This window comes from Ciconia boyciana, chromosome 1 (assembly GCF_034638445.1).
Source record: "Ciconia boyciana chromosome 1, ASM3463844v1, whole genome shotgun sequence".
Classification (NCBI taxonomy): domain Eukaryota; kingdom Metazoa; phylum Chordata; class Aves; order Ciconiiformes; family Ciconiidae; genus Ciconia; species Ciconia boyciana.
Window position 1 is genome coordinate 85617518 of NC_132934.1, and position 18818 is coordinate 85636335.

At 42.1% G+C, this 18818-nt stretch overlaps 1 protein-coding gene across 5 annotated transcripts in view; it reads left to right on the forward strand.

The window, feature by feature from the left end:
- The window catches only part of TEAD4 (TEA domain transcription factor 4), a 59713-nt gene that overhangs the window by 13820 nt on the left and 27075 nt on the right, over nt 1–18818 (forward strand). For 4 of the 5 annotated variants that reach the window (XM_072878730.1, XM_072878737.1, XM_072878755.1 and 1 more), the window contains one exon: nt 881–1135. The exons of the other annotated variant lie outside the window; for it this stretch is intronic. In XM_072878730.1, coding sequence (XP_072734831.1) covers nt 1129–1135 — 7 coding nt within the window. In that variant the 5' untranslated portion in view covers nt 881–1128. The remainder of the gene's footprint in view (nt 1–880; nt 1136–18818) is intronic. 5 annotated transcript variants of the gene reach the window in all.

The window sequence follows — 18818 nt, forward strand, 5'->3', positions numbered from 1 at the left end:
TATAATTTACGTGGTTTTCAAGAGCTAGCAGCTGCCTGCTTAGGATCAATGAGAAACCAGTTTCTGCTCCTGCCCAGTGGCAAATCTAATAGCCTGAGACTGGTAAAGGATGACGGCACAGAGAGGCACAGAGAACTGAAGGAATTTGCCCAAGGTCATTTTGAAGATGAGCAGTAGAAACAGGCTAAGCGCCTAGGATTCTTGACCTGCAACCTAGTGCCTTTATCCTTTTACTCATGGTGCCTTCTGCTCCTGCCAGGATATAGTGCTGAGATTTGGGAGACATTGCGTTAAACTTTCTGGCTCGAGGAATTGCTTTTTAGAAGTGCAGCTGATCCTTGAGAAGAAGAAATGTCAGTGTTAAAAATGACACCGACTACTAACTCTGATCCAGTGAAACAGTATCTAAGAAAATTTCAACCCCAGTGCTTAGTGATGACTAGATAATTCATCATTGCTTTACTTTGTATAGTCTTTCCTACAGACTGAATCCCTGTATGCGGGCTTCAGAAAGTTAAATAACAGTTACACAGATAATGACAGCAGAGGGAGAAGGAAATTAGGAGACAAAGACACAGGCAAGAAGACTTAGTGTCTGAGGAGAATTGGGAAGTGATAGAAAGTTAATGAGCCAAAGAGATACAGAAGCAGTCTGTTGTATCAGAAGAATTTGTAGAGAAGGCTTTCATCTCAACATTAATAGATATCAAGCACATGGTTGAGTTACCATTTAAGGTAAACTTAAGGAAGTAAGGTAAACTTAAGGAAGTAAAAACCCTCTTCACTTAGGTTTTCTGATATTTTTTTTTCTTTAGTATCTCCTCATTTTCCTAGGGAGAAGGATTTCTAACTGACAGATGGGATGTGTTTGTCATCACAGGTTCTGAGTCTGCTTCTCCACGTGGCACCTTGGAGTTTCTAGCTGGCACCATTACCTCCAACGAGTGGAGTTCTCCCACCTCCCCTGAGGGGAGCAACGACTCAGGGGGCAGTGAGGCCTTGGACAAACCCATTGACAATGATGCTGAGGGTGTGTGGAGTCCGGACATTGAGCAGAGCTTCCAGGAAGCGCTAGCCATCTACCCACCATGTGGACGGCGGAAGATTATCTTGTCAGACGAAGGCAAGATGTATGGTAAGGAGAAAGAAAGGGCACATCACAACATTCCAGGCAGCCTGCCCTGTGCAGGCCACTTGCCTTATACCAGATGATGTTCTGAATGAACTCTTCTCTCAGGCGATCCCAAGCTGATGCACTTGGTCGCTTCAAGTTGTATTTAGGAAAAGCAGTGAAGATTTTAACATTCCATGCACACAGATCAGAAGGAATTATAGATGCCTTTTTCAGGGGAGTATCAATAAGGTAGATCCCAGAGCTGGGCACGCTACTGAACTAATCTTTGGACAGATAACATATAATGGCTTCATGGTGTGAATAAGTCTATCTTTTATGAAATCTCTCACTGCTGTCTCCAACATTCTTGTTATCCTAACAGGTAAAGGTCTGCGTCTCTGGTGCTAAAGGGCAGAAGTTCAGCCCATGAACCCCTGAATGGCTCTGCTGGTGGTGTGCAAACACCTACAGTTTGTTAACTAGCTACACTTTTGAGATCTTAAGAATGGCAGAAAACAAACCTCTGGCTGCTCCCTTTTATTGTAGTTTGCCTTCTTATAGCCCTGGCATGAATGTCTTTCACCTGTGGGTTCTTCTCGGCTAGCTAGCTAGATACCCAGCCCTGAATGCAAAGAAGCACTGGCTTGCAGCTGTAGCAGAAGACAACTTTTTAGGTGGTAGACATGATTTTGAATTGGATTTTTTACCTATTCCACAGTTAAAATTTCTCTCTTGATTTTGTCCACAAAAAAGCTGGTCTAGGTTGGACTATCTAGCTCAGTATTGGAAGAAGCCACCTGGTACTTCTGTGACTAAAAAGCAAAGCAAAGGCTGAGAGCGTGCAATATTTGGTTAAAAGTCCCAAGGTGTTAAAACTGTTTCTCAAAGCACTAGCAAGGATCCTATGGAAGGCAGCCCTCTTACTACTTACTACCCTGTCAGTGCTTGCTTTTTTTCCTTTACGTTGAAAACTGTGTGTCTTTGCAGGCCCCATCATGGGACCACCATGCCCTGAAGCTTCATATGGAGCACTTGACAAGTCATTCTGCAGGTTTCTGTCCACCCATCGGGCCATTGTTCCCTGAGCTAGGGAATGGATTGCTCTCACTATGGGGGCATGGGTGGGATCTTGTTTACACAGCCTTATCTACAATGGATGGTTTTACTGCTTACATACGTCATTGTATCTGTACAGAGCAATGTATATTGAGTAAGGCTGATCACCCTGAGGCTCGGCAAGTGTCAATATTCTGATGTAGACATCAATTCCTGCTCTATGCTGGCACAAACATTTTTGGGGTTGTGCTATGGAACCGACCAGGGAACTGATCCAGCTTAAAACTAACACAGCCAGAAAGGGGAAAAAAGTGAACTTTAATTTGGATATGCCCCCTGATTTGTTTCACTGCACAGCTGCTTGTGCTGGTAATTAGAGAGGGGATGATGAGAGTGGGAATGAGCAGCCATGGTTGAGGTGAGGGTGGACTGCTTCTTTCAGAAGCAATGCTGGCTTAAAATGTTATTCAAACTAAAATATTACTTGAAAAATCCACCTCATGGTTATTAAGCATAGATTAGTGATATGCTCCTTGCCGCTGTAAATCTGCACTAGTTTTCATGACAGGTGACTTTTAAAATTACTGGTGAAAAATTACCGTTGTGTTTTAAGACTGTCTTAATTTACTAATCATTCTGCATAGTCCCTGAAATACTTCAGCTTTGGAGTGAATGTGTCAGAGCACGGATGGACTACTGAAACCAATGAGTCTTAGGTGGGGCCTGACCTAGCATGGACTGGTGTTTAGTGGAAAGTCTCTTGTTAACTACACTGGTGAGCTGCAGAAGGTAAATAACCCACTGCAGGGTGAAAAGTTTAGGCTAGGCTCTGTGAGAAGAAATGAACAGCTTTTCTGCAAGCCCTCCCCCACTACGCCAAATGGGACAGTGTCCCTGCTTGCCTTCAGTGCACCTGTTCCCAGTGTGGATGGTTGGTTCGATGTGCTCTTGACAGAACCCGAGGCACTGATTTATGCCCTGCTTTGCTTACTAGCCTCCAGGATCCATGCCAAGGAAGTGGGGCCCAGCCTGGGGTCTATAGAAAGATATGACCGGGCAGGGAGAATAAATATAGTCCCTGATTTCATCTTTACCGCTTATGAGCCAGCTCACGGAACAGGACAAGCTGTATGTGGAGCCGGCCCTGCCTTCAAGGGATGGTTGTTTAGCTGTCCCGTGACCAACTTGCACAGAACTCATTGAACCAAGGGGTGAGGTGTTACAGAGAACTGTATATGCCCCTTCCCCTGACAAAAGGGGAACCATTTCCCTGCTTCCCACTGAGGAGTGGCTCATGTGGTACTACTCTTTTGGGCATGATGTTCCAAGTCCCAGGATCTCTTCTATGTGCAATTTATATACTTCTCTCCTGTTGTGAGGCAACCTGTTATCAGTTTAAAGTTAGTAGCTTTTACCAGCAAACACGTTGAGCAAACTGAAGTGCACCAAGCCAATATGAATAACTTGCACTGTTTTGTTTGAATACATTTAAAATTGCACAGAAAGGTGTGTTTCAGCCTATAGACAGGCCTCGTGCTCATGTTCCCTAGCCTCTTCTGAGTTGGTTTGCTGCTTACAGCTCTTTAGATGACACTCTGCTGATTGCTGAGTGGACATGATTCCTCCTTCACTTGGAAGTCAGCCAAGCTCTTCTCTGTACATTGACTATCTGTGTTTTGATGCCTTTGCTGCCTTCTTTTCTTTCATTATCTTTTTCCCTCCTAGACATGTTCCATTACTGGAGGCAGCATCCTGACTGAATAAGCTCATATACAGCACTGCTCTGGGTACAAGCCTTCACTGTCCTCTCCAGCAGTCTCTGCTTATCACCTGCTTAAGGCATGAAAAGCTGTCTTGTCTGATATGGGATGGTATCTTTTCTCCTAATCATTGTGTTGACATTAGAAGCAGACATTAGAGTCCAGGGCATCATTAACTTACTGATCTGGTGCCTTCTGATACCACTAAGGTCCCGCAGGATAATTTTTATAAGTGTTGCCTGCTAGAATACTACGGGGGTACCATATTACAAATCTGGCTCTTACATTTTCCAGCTATGTTTTTCCATGGCAGAAATAATATCTGTAGCATTTGTACCAAATAAGCAATCATAGAATTTGGTGTTAGAGTCACTGTCTCCTGGCATCTTCAGTACTGGTCTAGAGAAAGGAGAGGGAAAAAGCTTAGTACCTTTGTCATTTGCATGGAGATGCTAAATAGAGTAACACTACTGTGGACAGAGAAATAAAAAACAGTAACTAGCAAAGTGATATTTATTTTGACAAAACACTGCTGGGGCCTTGATTTACGAGTAAGGAAGTAAGAGCTTGGAAGAACTGAGCTACTGCCTTAGCTGTCCAGTGTTCCCTTCCACTGCACAAACACCTGGCTTGGAGCACCTCTTTGTAAGCGGAGCTAGAATTGGTGGCTGTTTGTTAGATTGCTGTTCTGTAGGAGGCAGTAGTTTAGCAGCTGGTTTACAAACAGCTCTGCCATTTCTGTGCTGAGCAGGGTGGGGCAGACAGCTGGGGGCAGTCATCTATCTCCCAGGCTGGTGCCATCTGTTTGTGAGTCAAAGCCCTGATACGGCTGATAGGAAATACTTGAAGATATCCAAAGCTCAGAGGCTGAGTGATAGAACAGTTAACCATGTCACTAGTTAAAACTGGGAGCAGGTTGTGAACTGCAAATACTTGAGCTTGCAACATGAATTAAGCTGGCATAAAAGATCAGTCTGATGACAAAAACTACCATGTCACAGGTGATCCCTCCCACCCCTGTTCTGAAGTGACTAGGTAAATTTGCAGGATATTGCCTTCGTCTCAAAGGGATACGTTATCAGTTAATGTTTTCCCTGACCTGAAAAAGTGACTAAAAGTAAAACAACTGAAAAGCAAACAAATAAACCCAAAGAAGCACAAATCATACACTGCTTGTCCTAGTTCATAAATGCTACTTCTCCTTGAGGGGAAGGAGAAGCATGGCAGCTATTACAAATATGAAAACCTTCAAGGTGTCAGTCTTCAAATGCTTTCTTCTATATCTAGTTTAGCATCTCACCTGATGATGTTTCAGTCAAAGCAATTGGAACATGCTGAGAATGTGCTCAGTTGATACTGAACTGGCTGGCCCAAGTAATTGCAAAATTTGGATTTCAGCTGTGATATCCCTCAGAGAGATACTTCTGCAGTTCCTATCCCTTCCATTATTGTGACCTAGTGAACTGTAGAACAGTCCTTTACCCCATAGTTTTGGTAACAAAATTGAATCTCCCATTCACTAGCAGACAGATGAAACTTAAATTCATGGACAATCAGCCAGGATGCTGACTTCCCTCCTCTCCTTTTCCGGGTGGTAGGTGTGATGTTTTTGGAGTTGCTCAATAAAAAGGGTTTGTTTCACTGAGTCAGCTTTCGACTTTGCTTTTGTGTGGTTCTAGTTCTTTGTTGTTGACGAGCTGAAGCCAAATTTCTGAGGACCTTTGCAAGAGGTTAAACTTCTGCTGGAGTTTGTCAAGTTTTTCCTTCCATCTCCTTTGTAAGCCGAGTTTGGGGTTCTTCATGTTAAACTGTATGTCAGCTTAACTGGTGTTTTCTCCATGCAAACATAAAAAGAAATATTTTTTCATAAGTTTCAAGCATTTCCTGAATATTGAGGAATTTACCACTTTTGAAATGCCAAGCAACCAGGAAACTGCTTGCTGTTGCAGTTAATAGAGTTAATAGTACAGGCTGTGGCATCTTTCCTTAACATACTTAGTACTGAACATAAATATATTACCAGTTTTATTGTGTATGATGTTATCAAAATTATTGTGACTACTTTTTGGGGTCTTTATTCTGTTGTTTCAACAAAGGGCACATACTTTTTCCTGTCCCTTTTGATTTTTAGCAGCTTTGTGGTCCCATATTTATCTGTCAGGCTTAAAACCAAACGTGTTGTGTAGGATTATGTTTTTCTCACTGTGTATGTCTGCAGCCACAGAGCTTTCATCATGTTCAAGTACCCTTTTGGCTCTTCCTCTGACTTTTTCATTTCTAAATTTCAACATTTAGTAATTCTCCAAGATAGAATTGATCTATAGGGGTATATTGTCAGCAAGGCACTTGTTCTGATTTTTTTTCATTGTAAATAACACTGCCAGTTTAATTGATTTCTAGTTTAGTAAGCCAGCTTTATGCTTTGCAGCTGTATCCACTCATCTGCCTTGTTACCTGAGAGACTCTTTCAATTTCATTTGTCAGCCTTCTCCCTTGTTGCAAGTCATTGTTTTGCTTCTGCTGTGCTTCTGGATAACTTCACACATTTCCACTCATTTTCTGAAAAGGTTAGTAAAAAAGCCTTAGTGTTTTTTTACACTTTTAAAAACACTGTGTACTTGGACAATTGGATCCAAATATTTCCAGTTGCTAATTTACTCTTAAATATACAAAATGTTAATTTACATTTAAAATTTCAGATTGAATTCAAAACCTGGGGAAAAAAATCAGGCATGGAAAATGAAAATTAATAATGTCCACTGGCGTGCGTTTCTTTTTTCCTAAAACAAGCACATGTCAAGCTCTCTTCTGGACAGGTTTTTGCAAACACATTACCAGAAAGATCTCAGAAACATGGGCTGAGTTCTGAGAAAAGCAACAAGCATACCAGACTTAACATTGAGCTCTGGGAGTTGAAGGGACTGATTTAGGAGGAAAGATTAAAGTAGCTAAATATACATAGCTTGGCTAAGCGATGACTGAAAGGTGGAGGGTGGGGGGACACATAATAACAGTCTAAAAATATTTGAAGGGTGTTAACATTTAGGAGGGAGAGGGATTTTATGTGGAACATGTGAGCATGACTAGGATTAATGGGAGAGAAAGAAGGAATATAGGATGGATATCAGCAGAAGCTTCATGACAGCATGGTGCTCAGTGCTGGGGGATCTCTCTTCTGTAAGGAGTTAGAATGGAAATGCTGTTGTTGGGGACTTTTAAAATTGTATCAGACAAAACTATAAGGAATGTATTTGTAAAACTAGTTCCAAGGAATGTTCTGTGTGTGTGTGTGTGTGTATGTCTGTTTTGTATGAATGAGAGGTGGATTCTAGATTAGATGTACTATGATTTTACACAGGAAATGGAGAATGGTGTGCATTAGGTGGTGACCGAATATTGGTTTCCACTGAATATCTGCAGTTTTTTTCGAAATTGTTAGTATTATGATTTATACTATGTGTGTTTTTGTGACATTAATAAGTTTGTTAGACTGGTGGACAGAGAGGCCCTTTCTCAGGTCTGAAACATGAAAAGCAAACTTCAAGATAAATACAAGGAGTGCTTTCTCAGAATTTGTCTTAATTTTGTTGATTAGTCAGACATTGAGTAGAGAAGGGTGATAACATTTCTCAAGCAAGGGGCTGCACATACATAGAGGGAACTGATAAGTGTCAATATGGAGATTGTGTAGAGACCTGGCATAGGAAAAAAGGAGCTTTCTTATTTCTACAGTGCAAGTAAGCAAAACCTATCACATGAACTATCTTTTAAAGTATCTTTCAAAGGCATAATTTATTGCTGGAGGGCATGTATGAAATATAACTTAACAAAATTTTATTAAAGTATCCCTATACATCTGTTAAGCAAAAACAGTACAAGGTTCTTTCCAGGTTCTAGTGCCTTAGGGGGTGCCCCAAAGTGAAGGAAAGCTGCTTGATCAGAAAAGACAATATTACAACTAGAAGAAGAGGCAGTATTCTCATTCATGTAGGATCCAGATAATGAGCACAGGAGAACTAGGACTGTCTATTGGTTTAAACAGTTGCTCGTTAGCTAATCCATAACAAGCCCTGTATTGTCTGTGTACAGTGAAGATCTGGGCAGCAAAACTGGGAAGGCTGTGTGCAGTTTGTGCCCAAACAGATGGTCTTGTAAGTCTGTTGGTCACTGGCAGAGCTGACTTAAACCTCTGGGGCCTGGGTACACCTGCTGCTGAAGGGTGCATAGCCAGCAGCTGTTCCTCATTGCTGTCACCTTGAACTTGTGACCCATCTTCTGGGTACTCCTTCAAATTCTTTGAGGCTCACTGCATGCACATATACAGGCATGGTCTTGCTCTGTCTCTAGCTTCTTGAAGAGGAAATGACACTTTTCATTGAAACTTTTTCATGTAATATGTCTTTAGGATCACTCTTCTTTCCTCTCGAGTGTGATTTGTACAGTAATTGCAAATCTCTTTTCAGGAGGTTAGATTGGAGCCTTTGGACTGGAGTGCCAGGAGTGTAACCAGTGCTTGATGAGATAACCCAATAGGAATGACCCAAGTTGTTGACTGCAAGTGCTGTAGACATAGGTCTATTTCTAAGCGTGACAGTATTACAGGGAAACACACATGCATGTGTGGTATTTAGCACAATGTTGCCTTCAACCTTGACTGGGGATTATGAGCATTCCTGCATATGAACACTAGATCATCATCTTTAGTTGTAGAATCATAGGAAATGGTGCTGGGAGGGACCTTCAAAGGTCATCTCATCTGTTCCTGTGCCCAGAGGCAAAGCCAGCTCTACTTAAGCTGTTAATGTCCAGTCTGATTCTTTATGGCTAAGATTGGAGGAAAATTATGTGACAATTCTAGATATAGCAGCTTTCACCTAGAAGGTAGTTGAAGCATCTAGATATTTGCAAATTTCCTTCTGCATTTTTAGGTATTCCTGCAGTTTAAATACTTTTGTCATCCTCTTGTTCCTCCTCTCCTGTCACTGCCTGAATCGTGGTTGCCCAGCTATCTATCAGGCTTATGCTGTAAACTCAGTCAGGGAACAGGTGTTTAAAGAACATAGAACAGAATTGCTCCAGTGTTAGGAGCAAAAAGAGAGTTGGGGGGGAGGGAATATCACAAGCCACTGTAAGGAAATTTTATGAGTTTGGTAGAATTCAGCTATTATCCAGACCAGCTCCTGGGTAGCTACCCAGTTATGAAGCCTGTGTTTTCGCTAGGCTTTTCTGTCCACATTCTCTTTTCACCTGTTACAGAATATGACATCTTTAACAACTATTTTTGCTAGTGCTGGGATGATGTAAAACTGTTCTGTGTTGAGACCAAGAGTATATTTCCTTCAGAAACAGTGAGATGACCTAACAGTTCACTGCAGAAGAAAAGAGGGAGTTGCCACTCCAGTTTTCTTGCTCCCCTGCTCTCCTGCTGGTTTTGTGCTCCCATTCTTTAGGCTAACTTCAGTTTCCAGCAGACTCCTTGCTGATACATTTTAGTTTGCTAAACTGATAGCAAACTACTCTGGCAAAATGAGCCGGACAGATTTCTGCCAGATTAGAGAGCTGAACTGACATGTGTAACGATCTGGTGAGAGGGAGTTAGGGGAAAAAGGCACTTTTTCAGCAGTAGCCAGCTATTCATTTAAGTCGGAGCTATAACTTGATGGTTTAAAGTAATCATGGACAATGACTGCATTCTAAATTATGATGGCAAAAACTGAAGATGGGTGAAGTGGCACTTACAAAATCACTATTCATTTATTCATATAATTTAAGAACAGTCTCTGGGTTCTTTTGCTTTCCTTGAAGCTGCTGCATAATTTTCAGTCAGTTGACCAGGACTGGGTGCTGGTTTAGTCTTACATGTCAAGTGAAGCAGTCAGAACTCCTCACAGGACTAAGCCAGGCCAGGCCAGATGCCTTGAGAACTGCATGGTTCTATGCTGGTCACACAGAAAGTGGCTGCATGGATCTCACAGACCCCCTTTAGCTCCGATTTCTGTGATAGTTGAAGCTTTGAGTACTTGGTCAGCCTGTCATGTGGGCATGTGCACAGGATTAGCATTTGGGCAGAAATCTGCAAGAAACAGTGTACTATTGGTGCCACCAGAGGCAGCTGACCGCAAAATGAGGAGGAGAGGTGCTGAAGTTTTTGCTGTCCTTTGAGGCAATATCACTGAATCGCTACTGAGAGTTGCTTTCAGATATGCTGCAGCTATTGGAAATTATTGAAACAAGCAGACAAGACGTTTATTGACCTAAGGAAGAATTTAGCAGATGTCTGGGTCTGTAATGTAGAACTTGGACTCATGGGAACTGGAGGATGTTACTATAGTTAAGCATTAGTTTCCGTGCTACCCTCAATGGTCATGTTTTTCTGAACCTGGGCCTTAGTGAGTAAAGTATGTTTGTGCCTGTATAATGTTGTCATTCTCAAGTGTCCTAAGAGACTGAAAGCTGTTAGTTTGACATGCCTTTCCATGTAGGATTGTTATTGGCTGTTTTGGGTGTTATCTGATACACTCTCTGGCATATGAAGGAGTCATATTACTATATGCAGCTGCTTTGGTGTGATTGTGGGATATCCCAGCCAAACTGAATCCAAACAATTTCTATAAGATTCTCATCAGTCTTACTCTGGGAAGCACCAGAACAAGTCCCAGCTCTGTTCCTGTTCCAGCCCTTCATGTGTATATGGAGGAGTACTTACTGGATGGATAATCTTACATTTCTATGGCCTTAGGTGATAATGTGGGAAAACACAGCTGATGAGGACATTCAATTTATGCACTGAAAAACTGTATTAAAGGCTGAGGGGTGGTGAAGAGCTACATAGCCTGGAGCTTCCAATTAAGCTGATGGCGATTGCTGCATGCATACATTGTTGTACCTTAGTAAAAGCTCATCTTTACAAGGAATAACTCCACATGCCTTTGGGGCAGTAATTAGGAGGCACTTTAACTCTGTCTAGCCTTTAGACAAATGATGCAAGCACAGGAAGAGCCTTGCCCATTTTCTTACCAGTGTGTATGTGTGTGAGGGTTAGGTGGAGTACAGTTCCAGGCTACAGTTTCTCTGGTGGCAAAACTGGTTTAAGAAGTTCTGCCTTGATTCCTTCTCTGTTCTTGCTGCTGTACCAGTGCCGTGGTTCATGTGGCCACAACATGAACCAGTTCACCAGTCCAATTAAAAATAGGCTGATTGGGAAAAACAAAACAAGACCAACAACAAAATCCAAATGGGGGGTGAGGGGGCTCATTTTTGAATTTTTGGTAATTAGTTTAGAGTGGTGCATGTCAGTCCTTCTCCCATGCCCCCCTCCCCTTCTTCCAGCAATTTAATTGGTACAGCTGCACACAGAAGTTGATGGAATATTGCAGGAGGAGGAATGACCAGCTGAGGAGAGGGGAACCTCTTCAGGTTGTTTTGTTGATGAAGAATTTGTTGCTGTAACTACACCTGTGGTGACTGACTTTTCATTTATCTCCACTCCTTGTTTGGAACCAATAAGAAACTTCCCAAATCCTGCAGGGTCTGTAATTATTGTCCCTCAGTCATGCACCTTGCATGAAGTGTCTTAAACTGGCCATCAAGAAACAGCAGTTTCTAAATGGGGATAGCACTTCTTGTGTTTCTAGGTGTGAATTTAGGTTTTACAGTGGAAAAGGAGATGATTAAACACTAACCTTCCCAGAAAAAGGCCTTTTACACAAGACAGGGTTTCAGCGTTTAGACCAGTTAGTAAATGAGATCACTGAGTTTTATGACCTCAGACAGATTGATCACCCGACTGTCATTTCCCCACATGAGATGCTTGACAGGCACATTCTGCCCAGAAAATAAAGCTTCAACTTCTTTGCCATTTCAGAAGAGGAAGGAGCTCAGCACTTGCACAGTCAAATGATGAAAACAGGTATGTTGGGGAAGAGCTTACAATGTAGTGGTGCTAATCTCTTCAATATCGTGTTTTCAGGGATCTGATTGTTCCGATATTTTTCAGAAGTACTGGCTCAGCTTTCTTTGAGTCTTCATCTCAAAATCCCCTTATTATAGGGACTGCATGAGCTCAGGGAATCTTCTTGTGGAAGGTCAATACTGAGCAAATTCCAGCATGGAATAAATGATCAGAGTAAGGAAACTTTATTCTCACAGCTGAATATAAAATCCTCTGGTATGTGTAACTGTGCTATGGGAACTCAAACCTGACTATTAAGCACTGAAGTTCTGCATTGGTGGGGGGAGAGATGTATTCATAGGATAGGCCAGTGCAGTAAAATGCAGTATGGTTTTCTATGGTCTCTTTCATGGGAAGTGATCCCAGTATGATGGTCATAGTGGTGTATTAAGTTCTTTTATTGCCTCCTGAATACAGTTCTCTGGATTCAGTATAGAAGTTAGGAATAAAAATACAGGTTGTTAAAAAAAAGCCTCAAAAGGAGCTTGATCAGAGTAAGCTTTGTCATGATTAATATATCATTTAAAGAGTTGTCTCCTGCTCCTAACTAAAAATAAATATGCTGCTCTTGGGATTGTCCACTGCTGTTGGGGCTACTTTCCACAGGGATTTGCCACAGTCGCAGTCCAGATAAATGGGAAAAACAAGACACAATGCTGCATTACTTGCTCAGTATGTTTAGTTTATAGGTACCACAAAGACTGAAGACCAGTGAAGAGCAAACAGCAGAGTTTAGAGATTAATGGTGGGGGAGTGAGAATGGAGGTTCCTAAGGAGAGATGGAAAGATAGGGATGAATAGGGAGATGGTTATTGCAGAATTTTTATTGACTTTGGGGATCACCTCAGCTCTCGTAGTGGAATTAATAGTAAAAGTAGGACCTGAAACAGAGAGGCAGGGAAGGATTGAGCCTTTGAAAGAGTTTGGGTGCTGAACATCATCACTGTATTATATAAGTTGTATACCAAGACAAAGCTCAGAAAGAGGGGGAGAAAGACCTATAGGAGAGATAGAGGCCAGAAGTCTAAAACTTCATAAACAAGTTTCCTGAAAAGCTGGGCTGGGAAATTGGGAAGCTAGCAGAATCTTCTCACCAAGGCTTTGGTAAGAAAAGATGGTTTGTGATGAAGAGAAAGTCTAGTAAAGATAGCATTAAAGCTAATGTTAAGGATTATATCAGTAAGAGTTGAATGTCTGTGCATCTTGGTGGGAAAATGGGATTAGCCATCAGAAAGACAAAAATGTGGGTTTTGACGTGGGCGGCCCTGTTTCTGGAAAAGGTGATGCCCAGAAAGGCATTTAGTGTAGCTGAGAGGAGGAAGCAGTGGAATGAGAGATGGAAAGTAAGGCTGTGCAGGGAGGCAAGTATCGGGGCAGATCCCAGTGGCAGTTAGTTCCATGTTGTACATGCACATATTAACATAACATGCACTGCTTTTGCCTTAAATGCCATCCTGGTAAGACTTGTTTGGCAGTTAGTTTTGGTTCGTACGCATAGAGAAACATTGACATTTGGTGGGCAGCTCAGGTGTCCTTAAATTCCCTCTTGTGTCTAGATTTATTTGTCATGCTGTCTGATGCACACAGTTCATTATGTTTATGTTGACTCTAATCAACAGTTAACTAAATGCTTAGCAAGTTCTGGAGACAGCCATGTCCCAGGAGCTATCATTAAATGACACAAAGAGATTGAAATGATAGTTGAGATGGCTTCCTTGACTTTGCTTTGATTAACCTTTCACTGGATACAGCTGGATAGTTGCTTCTGTAGTTCTCTTATCTTTGCTGCACTTCACAGGTAGGTGCATATGTTTGCTCTGGCTACAGAAAAGATATCGCTACCAAGAAGCAGATACTTTCATGCAGTTTCCCACCAGAAGGATTTTGCAGAAATCATTGAGTTCTTTGCTCTCACTCATCACAGAAGAGAGGCTTTTGGTTCTTCTACTTTCTTTGGCAACAGGTGTGCAAGGAAGCATAAGGCTTAATGGAATTCTTTATTTGCCTCTTGTACAAGCAGTAATATACCATTACTAGCAGAAAGTCAGCACGAAGCTTTGAGGTAGGACTGGGAAATGCTTTCTATGGCTGTGGGAATTTCCTTGATTTTCCCCTTTCCTCAGAGGCAGACACTTCTCTCCTCTTATATTGAAAGGAGCACAGGTGTAGAATGGAGAATCAAAAAGCCTCCTTATTCACTGCTCTTAGCAACACCTTCCTGGGTAACTACTGAATGCAAAATTTTTCAATTTAGTGTAAGAGGGAGTGGGAGCTAAATTGATGCCCTTGGAAATTTATCTGTTAGGAGTGAGAGGTAAAGAACATGAGAGTATCTCTTTACTCCTTTTTTCATGCCATGCTTCCAAGGGGAAGGCTACAGGGAGGATAAAGAGCTTTAGGGTGCTGCGCTGCAGTTGGTATGTTGGCTAGAGCTTCATGAAACCCAATGCGCAGTTTCGACAGAGGAGGCACAACTGTTGGCAGGTTCTGGTGACCATAGCAGGCCTCAGCGGGAGTTATTCTAAGAACACAACATATGATCAGATTACTGAGGGACACTTTACATGGCTCTAAAAAATGAACCATCTGACAGTTTATGACAGCTCTGCCTGTTCCAGCCAAGTGAAGAGTGCTAGACTTTGCTGACCCTGCAGCCAGGGTTGTGAAACAAAGAAAGTGCTTTCCAGAGACTGCGAACCTATAGGCTTCCAGCAGCATAATACCTGCTTGCATCTAACTTCTGATAAGAAAAACAAAAGACATTTAGGACTTGCTTCTCTTGCAGTTTTGATTCATGGTAATTTAATACGTTCTTGCTGCAGAGGTTACTGGGCTTGGCAACTTGCATAGTTCTGTATTTAGTAATCCCTGTGATGCTAATGTCTTTGTAGAATGATCTGGGGTTTTTGCTACCAGTATCTTTATTAGCTTAATATACTCTGCCATCTTTCTGTTTTTCCCTGGCTCTGTGTGGACACACTTCTGGAAGAGGAAGGCTGTATGAGAGGTGGTGGCAAGTGGGAAGTGAATTCTAAACCTGGAAATTTTGAGGATCCATGTTTGAATGTTCTCTCTAGAAAATTTCTCTCTAGAGAATTTCTATACCAGCTTCTAATATATGCAATTTATACAACAGTTTCCTCTCCCTCTAGTCTTCTCCAGTGAAGTACATGGCCTGAGAGAGCTTTGCAATTTTTGCTAATGTTGTCAAAGACAAATAGTTAAACACACACTGAGGGAAACACCTCCCACTTTCCCAGGCTTGACTACAGTTTACCTCCCTGCTTCCTAGTCTCAGCTTCCCTTGTTTTATTCTCTATAACACTTAGTCCCTCCTAATTCCTTTGATGATGTGCTGGGTGGTGCAAGAGGTTGGGGTCACTGTGTAAAGGTTTCTTTCTGGCAGTCCTTGCTTTTTATTTTTTTTCCTCTGGTACTCCTTGCTTCTTGCTGCTCCTCTGCTCCTACGTGGGTTTTCAATGGGCTGCAGTCCTTTCAGAGTTGTCCCTGGTCTGGCATAGGTCCTCCATGGGCTGCAGTTGCCTCAAAGTCCACTCATTCTGCCACAGAGCACCTCTTTCCAAGAGTACTTTTCCAGCCATGTCCCCAACAATGTCCTCTACCACGTGTCTCCTTTTCTCCAAATGTGTCTTTTTACATATCTTGCATTTCTCCTTCTGTGCATCCTCACACGTCTCCTTTTTGTGGTTCCTTTTGTGTGTCTCCTCGTGTGTCTCCTGCCCCTAGTGGCTATTGCCCTTTCCAAAATACATTTGAGCAAAGGTAGCTTGTGCTCCTCCGACTGGTTGAGGTTTTGATGGATTCTTGTTTTCATCCATTTTGGAGATGGCTAGAATCAACTGTGACTGGCACGGGGCTGTTAATGGCATCCTCTCAAACAGATTACCCCTGCAGCCCTCTACTGCTGAAGCAGAACAGTGCTCTGTCAGACTGCTCAGTCTGTATAATTTCTTGACTTTCATGGAAACACAAGCTAAATTTGCTCCATAACATTTATTATATCTGGTTGAGAATCCATTGAAATTAGTTTTGCAAGGATGACCCGTATTTAAGCCAGTGTCTGGAGAGTTTCCATGTGTTCAAATTGTCAGTATAGCCCAATATGCACCCTTTAAAAGTTTGCCTGAAATTCTCCACATCCACTTCTTCTCAAGGCTAGTTTTTCCTCTCTCTTCCATTAACTCATTCCCCTTGCCCCTCAAAGGGTCCTCTTGATGTATATAAATTTTCCTTCTTGTTTCTTTATAGATAATGGGGTTTGAGCACCTTGTTTTGTTCTGCACATTTCCCACTTCTGACGTGTGTCAAACTGTCCTTCTGAAATTTCGTATATGCCGGCATCTGTGTGAGAAGAATCACTTCTGCTGTTTCTTACCTTTCAACTTGGATCCATGGAGGCTTTGAAAAGCCATAAATATTATTCTTGGCACTAGAAAAAGGTGATGTGGGTATGTGTCGCTAGTAATCGGTCTCGGCTTTGTAAAAATGGTTACATTGGTTGGAAAAGCAGCCAGGTGGAAGGCAGCATAACAGCATCTGCTCCCATCAAACTCTACTGGGCATGTCATCGTGCTAATGCTGAAACTGTGGGAACTGAAGAGGTCAGTGGTTACATGCTGGGCATTGTGTTTCTGGCACAGAAATTGTTCCTAATTTGTGTATAGAGGAGCTGGAGCTGTTTTCTCAGCTACAGACCTGATTCTTCTCCCAGGGGAATAAGGAGAGCTTCTGTAATGACACCAATAGGAAAAGATTAAGATCTGTAAATGTAAAATGTTTTCCCATCCCTGTGTGTGTGCTTTGGTTATCTTTCACGAACACGGCCTAAATGCAGTCATGGACATTTACATTCTTCTGCTTCAGAAACAGATGGAATTAGGAGCTTTGCCAGCCCTTCCCTAACGGGTTGGGTGGTCAATCTCTAGCACAGAGTCCTTCCTTGCATTCATTTTTTTCAGGGTTGAGTTAAACAAGGGTTTAAAATAAAAAATAAAAAGTGACAACTTTTTCATGGAATATTAAACTACTGGAATAAATATTGCATCTATTTTCACTGATTGCTTTTTTGATGTCTGTGATGTCCTAATGTACAAGTTCTCCATTCAGCCCATAAACTTTCCATAGAAAATACTGAGTTTTCACAATTTTGTTATAAATAAACTTCACAAGAGCTGTGGCTTTGCTTCCCAGTTTATTCTTGCTTCATTCCTTGCAGCCATATAAGATGTTTCACAGCCTTGCATTTCCCACTCCCAACTTTTTATTGAGGTACTATATCGCTGCTAGTGTGGTCACCACAAATGTATTATTTTGCAGAGCCTCCTCTTTCTGTCATGTTTTCTGCCTTGAATCAGCCTAGAGTTCTAGATGTGTAGCTGCTGCTTTTCTGTTTCTGCTCTTTATTACTCCATTAACAGGAAGAGAATAAAATCTGTGTGTCTGCTTATATTTGATACATGGGAGCCAGTGTATGGAACCTGCATAGTCTGCCTCATGTCTTGGTGTCCACTCTCAAACAGTTCTGTGGTGCTAGCTGTGAATTGGGTCTAAGTTTGCTTCTTCTGTTCACTGCTGAAGTTGTCAGTAGCTTAGCCTTCTCTGCCTCTCTTCCTGATTTTTAAATCCTGTACCTAAGTCTTCTTCAAGCAATTTCAAATTCTGTACCAGTGACCCTGTAGCTTCATGTTTCATTAGCCATTTCATTCATGTTGCTGTTAATACCATTTCCCTCATCTGTCACCGTGACCATCTTTTCTTTGCATCTCTGCATTTGCCTCTCCTCTCACATTGAACATAAAGCTACTTGTCTTCATTTCCCTTGGCCCTGAAGGGCCTAATCTCACTGTGTCATCTCTTAAAATCAAGGTGTAAAACCTCTCTTCAGCCTGCAATGTATGCTTGTTCCATAATCGGACAAGGATTCCTTCACCTCTCCCAGCCAGTGCCCCACCTTCCTGTTTATGGGAGCTCCCCAAACCTTCCACAAAGCTAAGCTTCCTTCTCTATATGTCTTCTGAAGAATGCTCCTTTTTTGGGATGCCTGCAAGAGCCTGAAAGCACTTTTAATTCACTGTATCATGTCACACTGATAAATTCTGTGTAACTATTTCCATGTATTTCCCCGTTGTTGTTTATTTTCTTTATAGAGTCACAGAATGACAGACTCATTTAGGTTGGAAGGGATCTCTTCAGATTGTCTAGTCTGGCCCTACTGTTCAAGCAGGGTTAGCTACAGCAGGTTGGCCAGGATTGTGTCCAGTCAGGTTTTCAGTATCTCCAAGGATGGAGACTCTGCAACCTCTCTGGGCAGCCTCTGCCAGTGTTTGACCACCCCTACAGTAAAAAAGTTTTGTGGTTTTCTTTTTTTTTCCTTTTTTCTTTTTCATGTTTTCAGATGGAATTTCACGTGCTTTAGTATGTGTCTGTTGTTTCTTGTCCTCTCACTGGGCACTATTGAAAGGAGGCTGGCTCCCTCTTCTTCATTGCCTCCTGTCAGGTATTTATATGCATTGATAAAACTCTCCCTATGTCTTCTCCAGGCCAAACAGTCCCAGCTCTCTCAGCCTGTCCCCTGAGAATCATATTCTCATCAGAGAATATGAAAGATTCTCTGATCCCTTAATCATTTTTGTGGACCTTTTGCTGGTGGTCCACACTCCCGTATGTCCACATCTTTCTCGTGCTGAGGAGCCCAGAACTGGATGCAGTACTCCAGATGTTGCCTCAGCAGTGTTGAGTAGAGATGAAGGATCACCTCCCTTGATCTGTTGGCAACAATCCTCCTAATGCAGCTTGGGATGCTGTTGGCCTTCTGCCATGAGGGTGCATTGTCAGCTTGTTGTCAACCAGGACCCCCAAGTCCTTTTCTGCAAAGCTGCTTTCCAGATTGTCAGCCCCCCGCATATACTAGTACTTG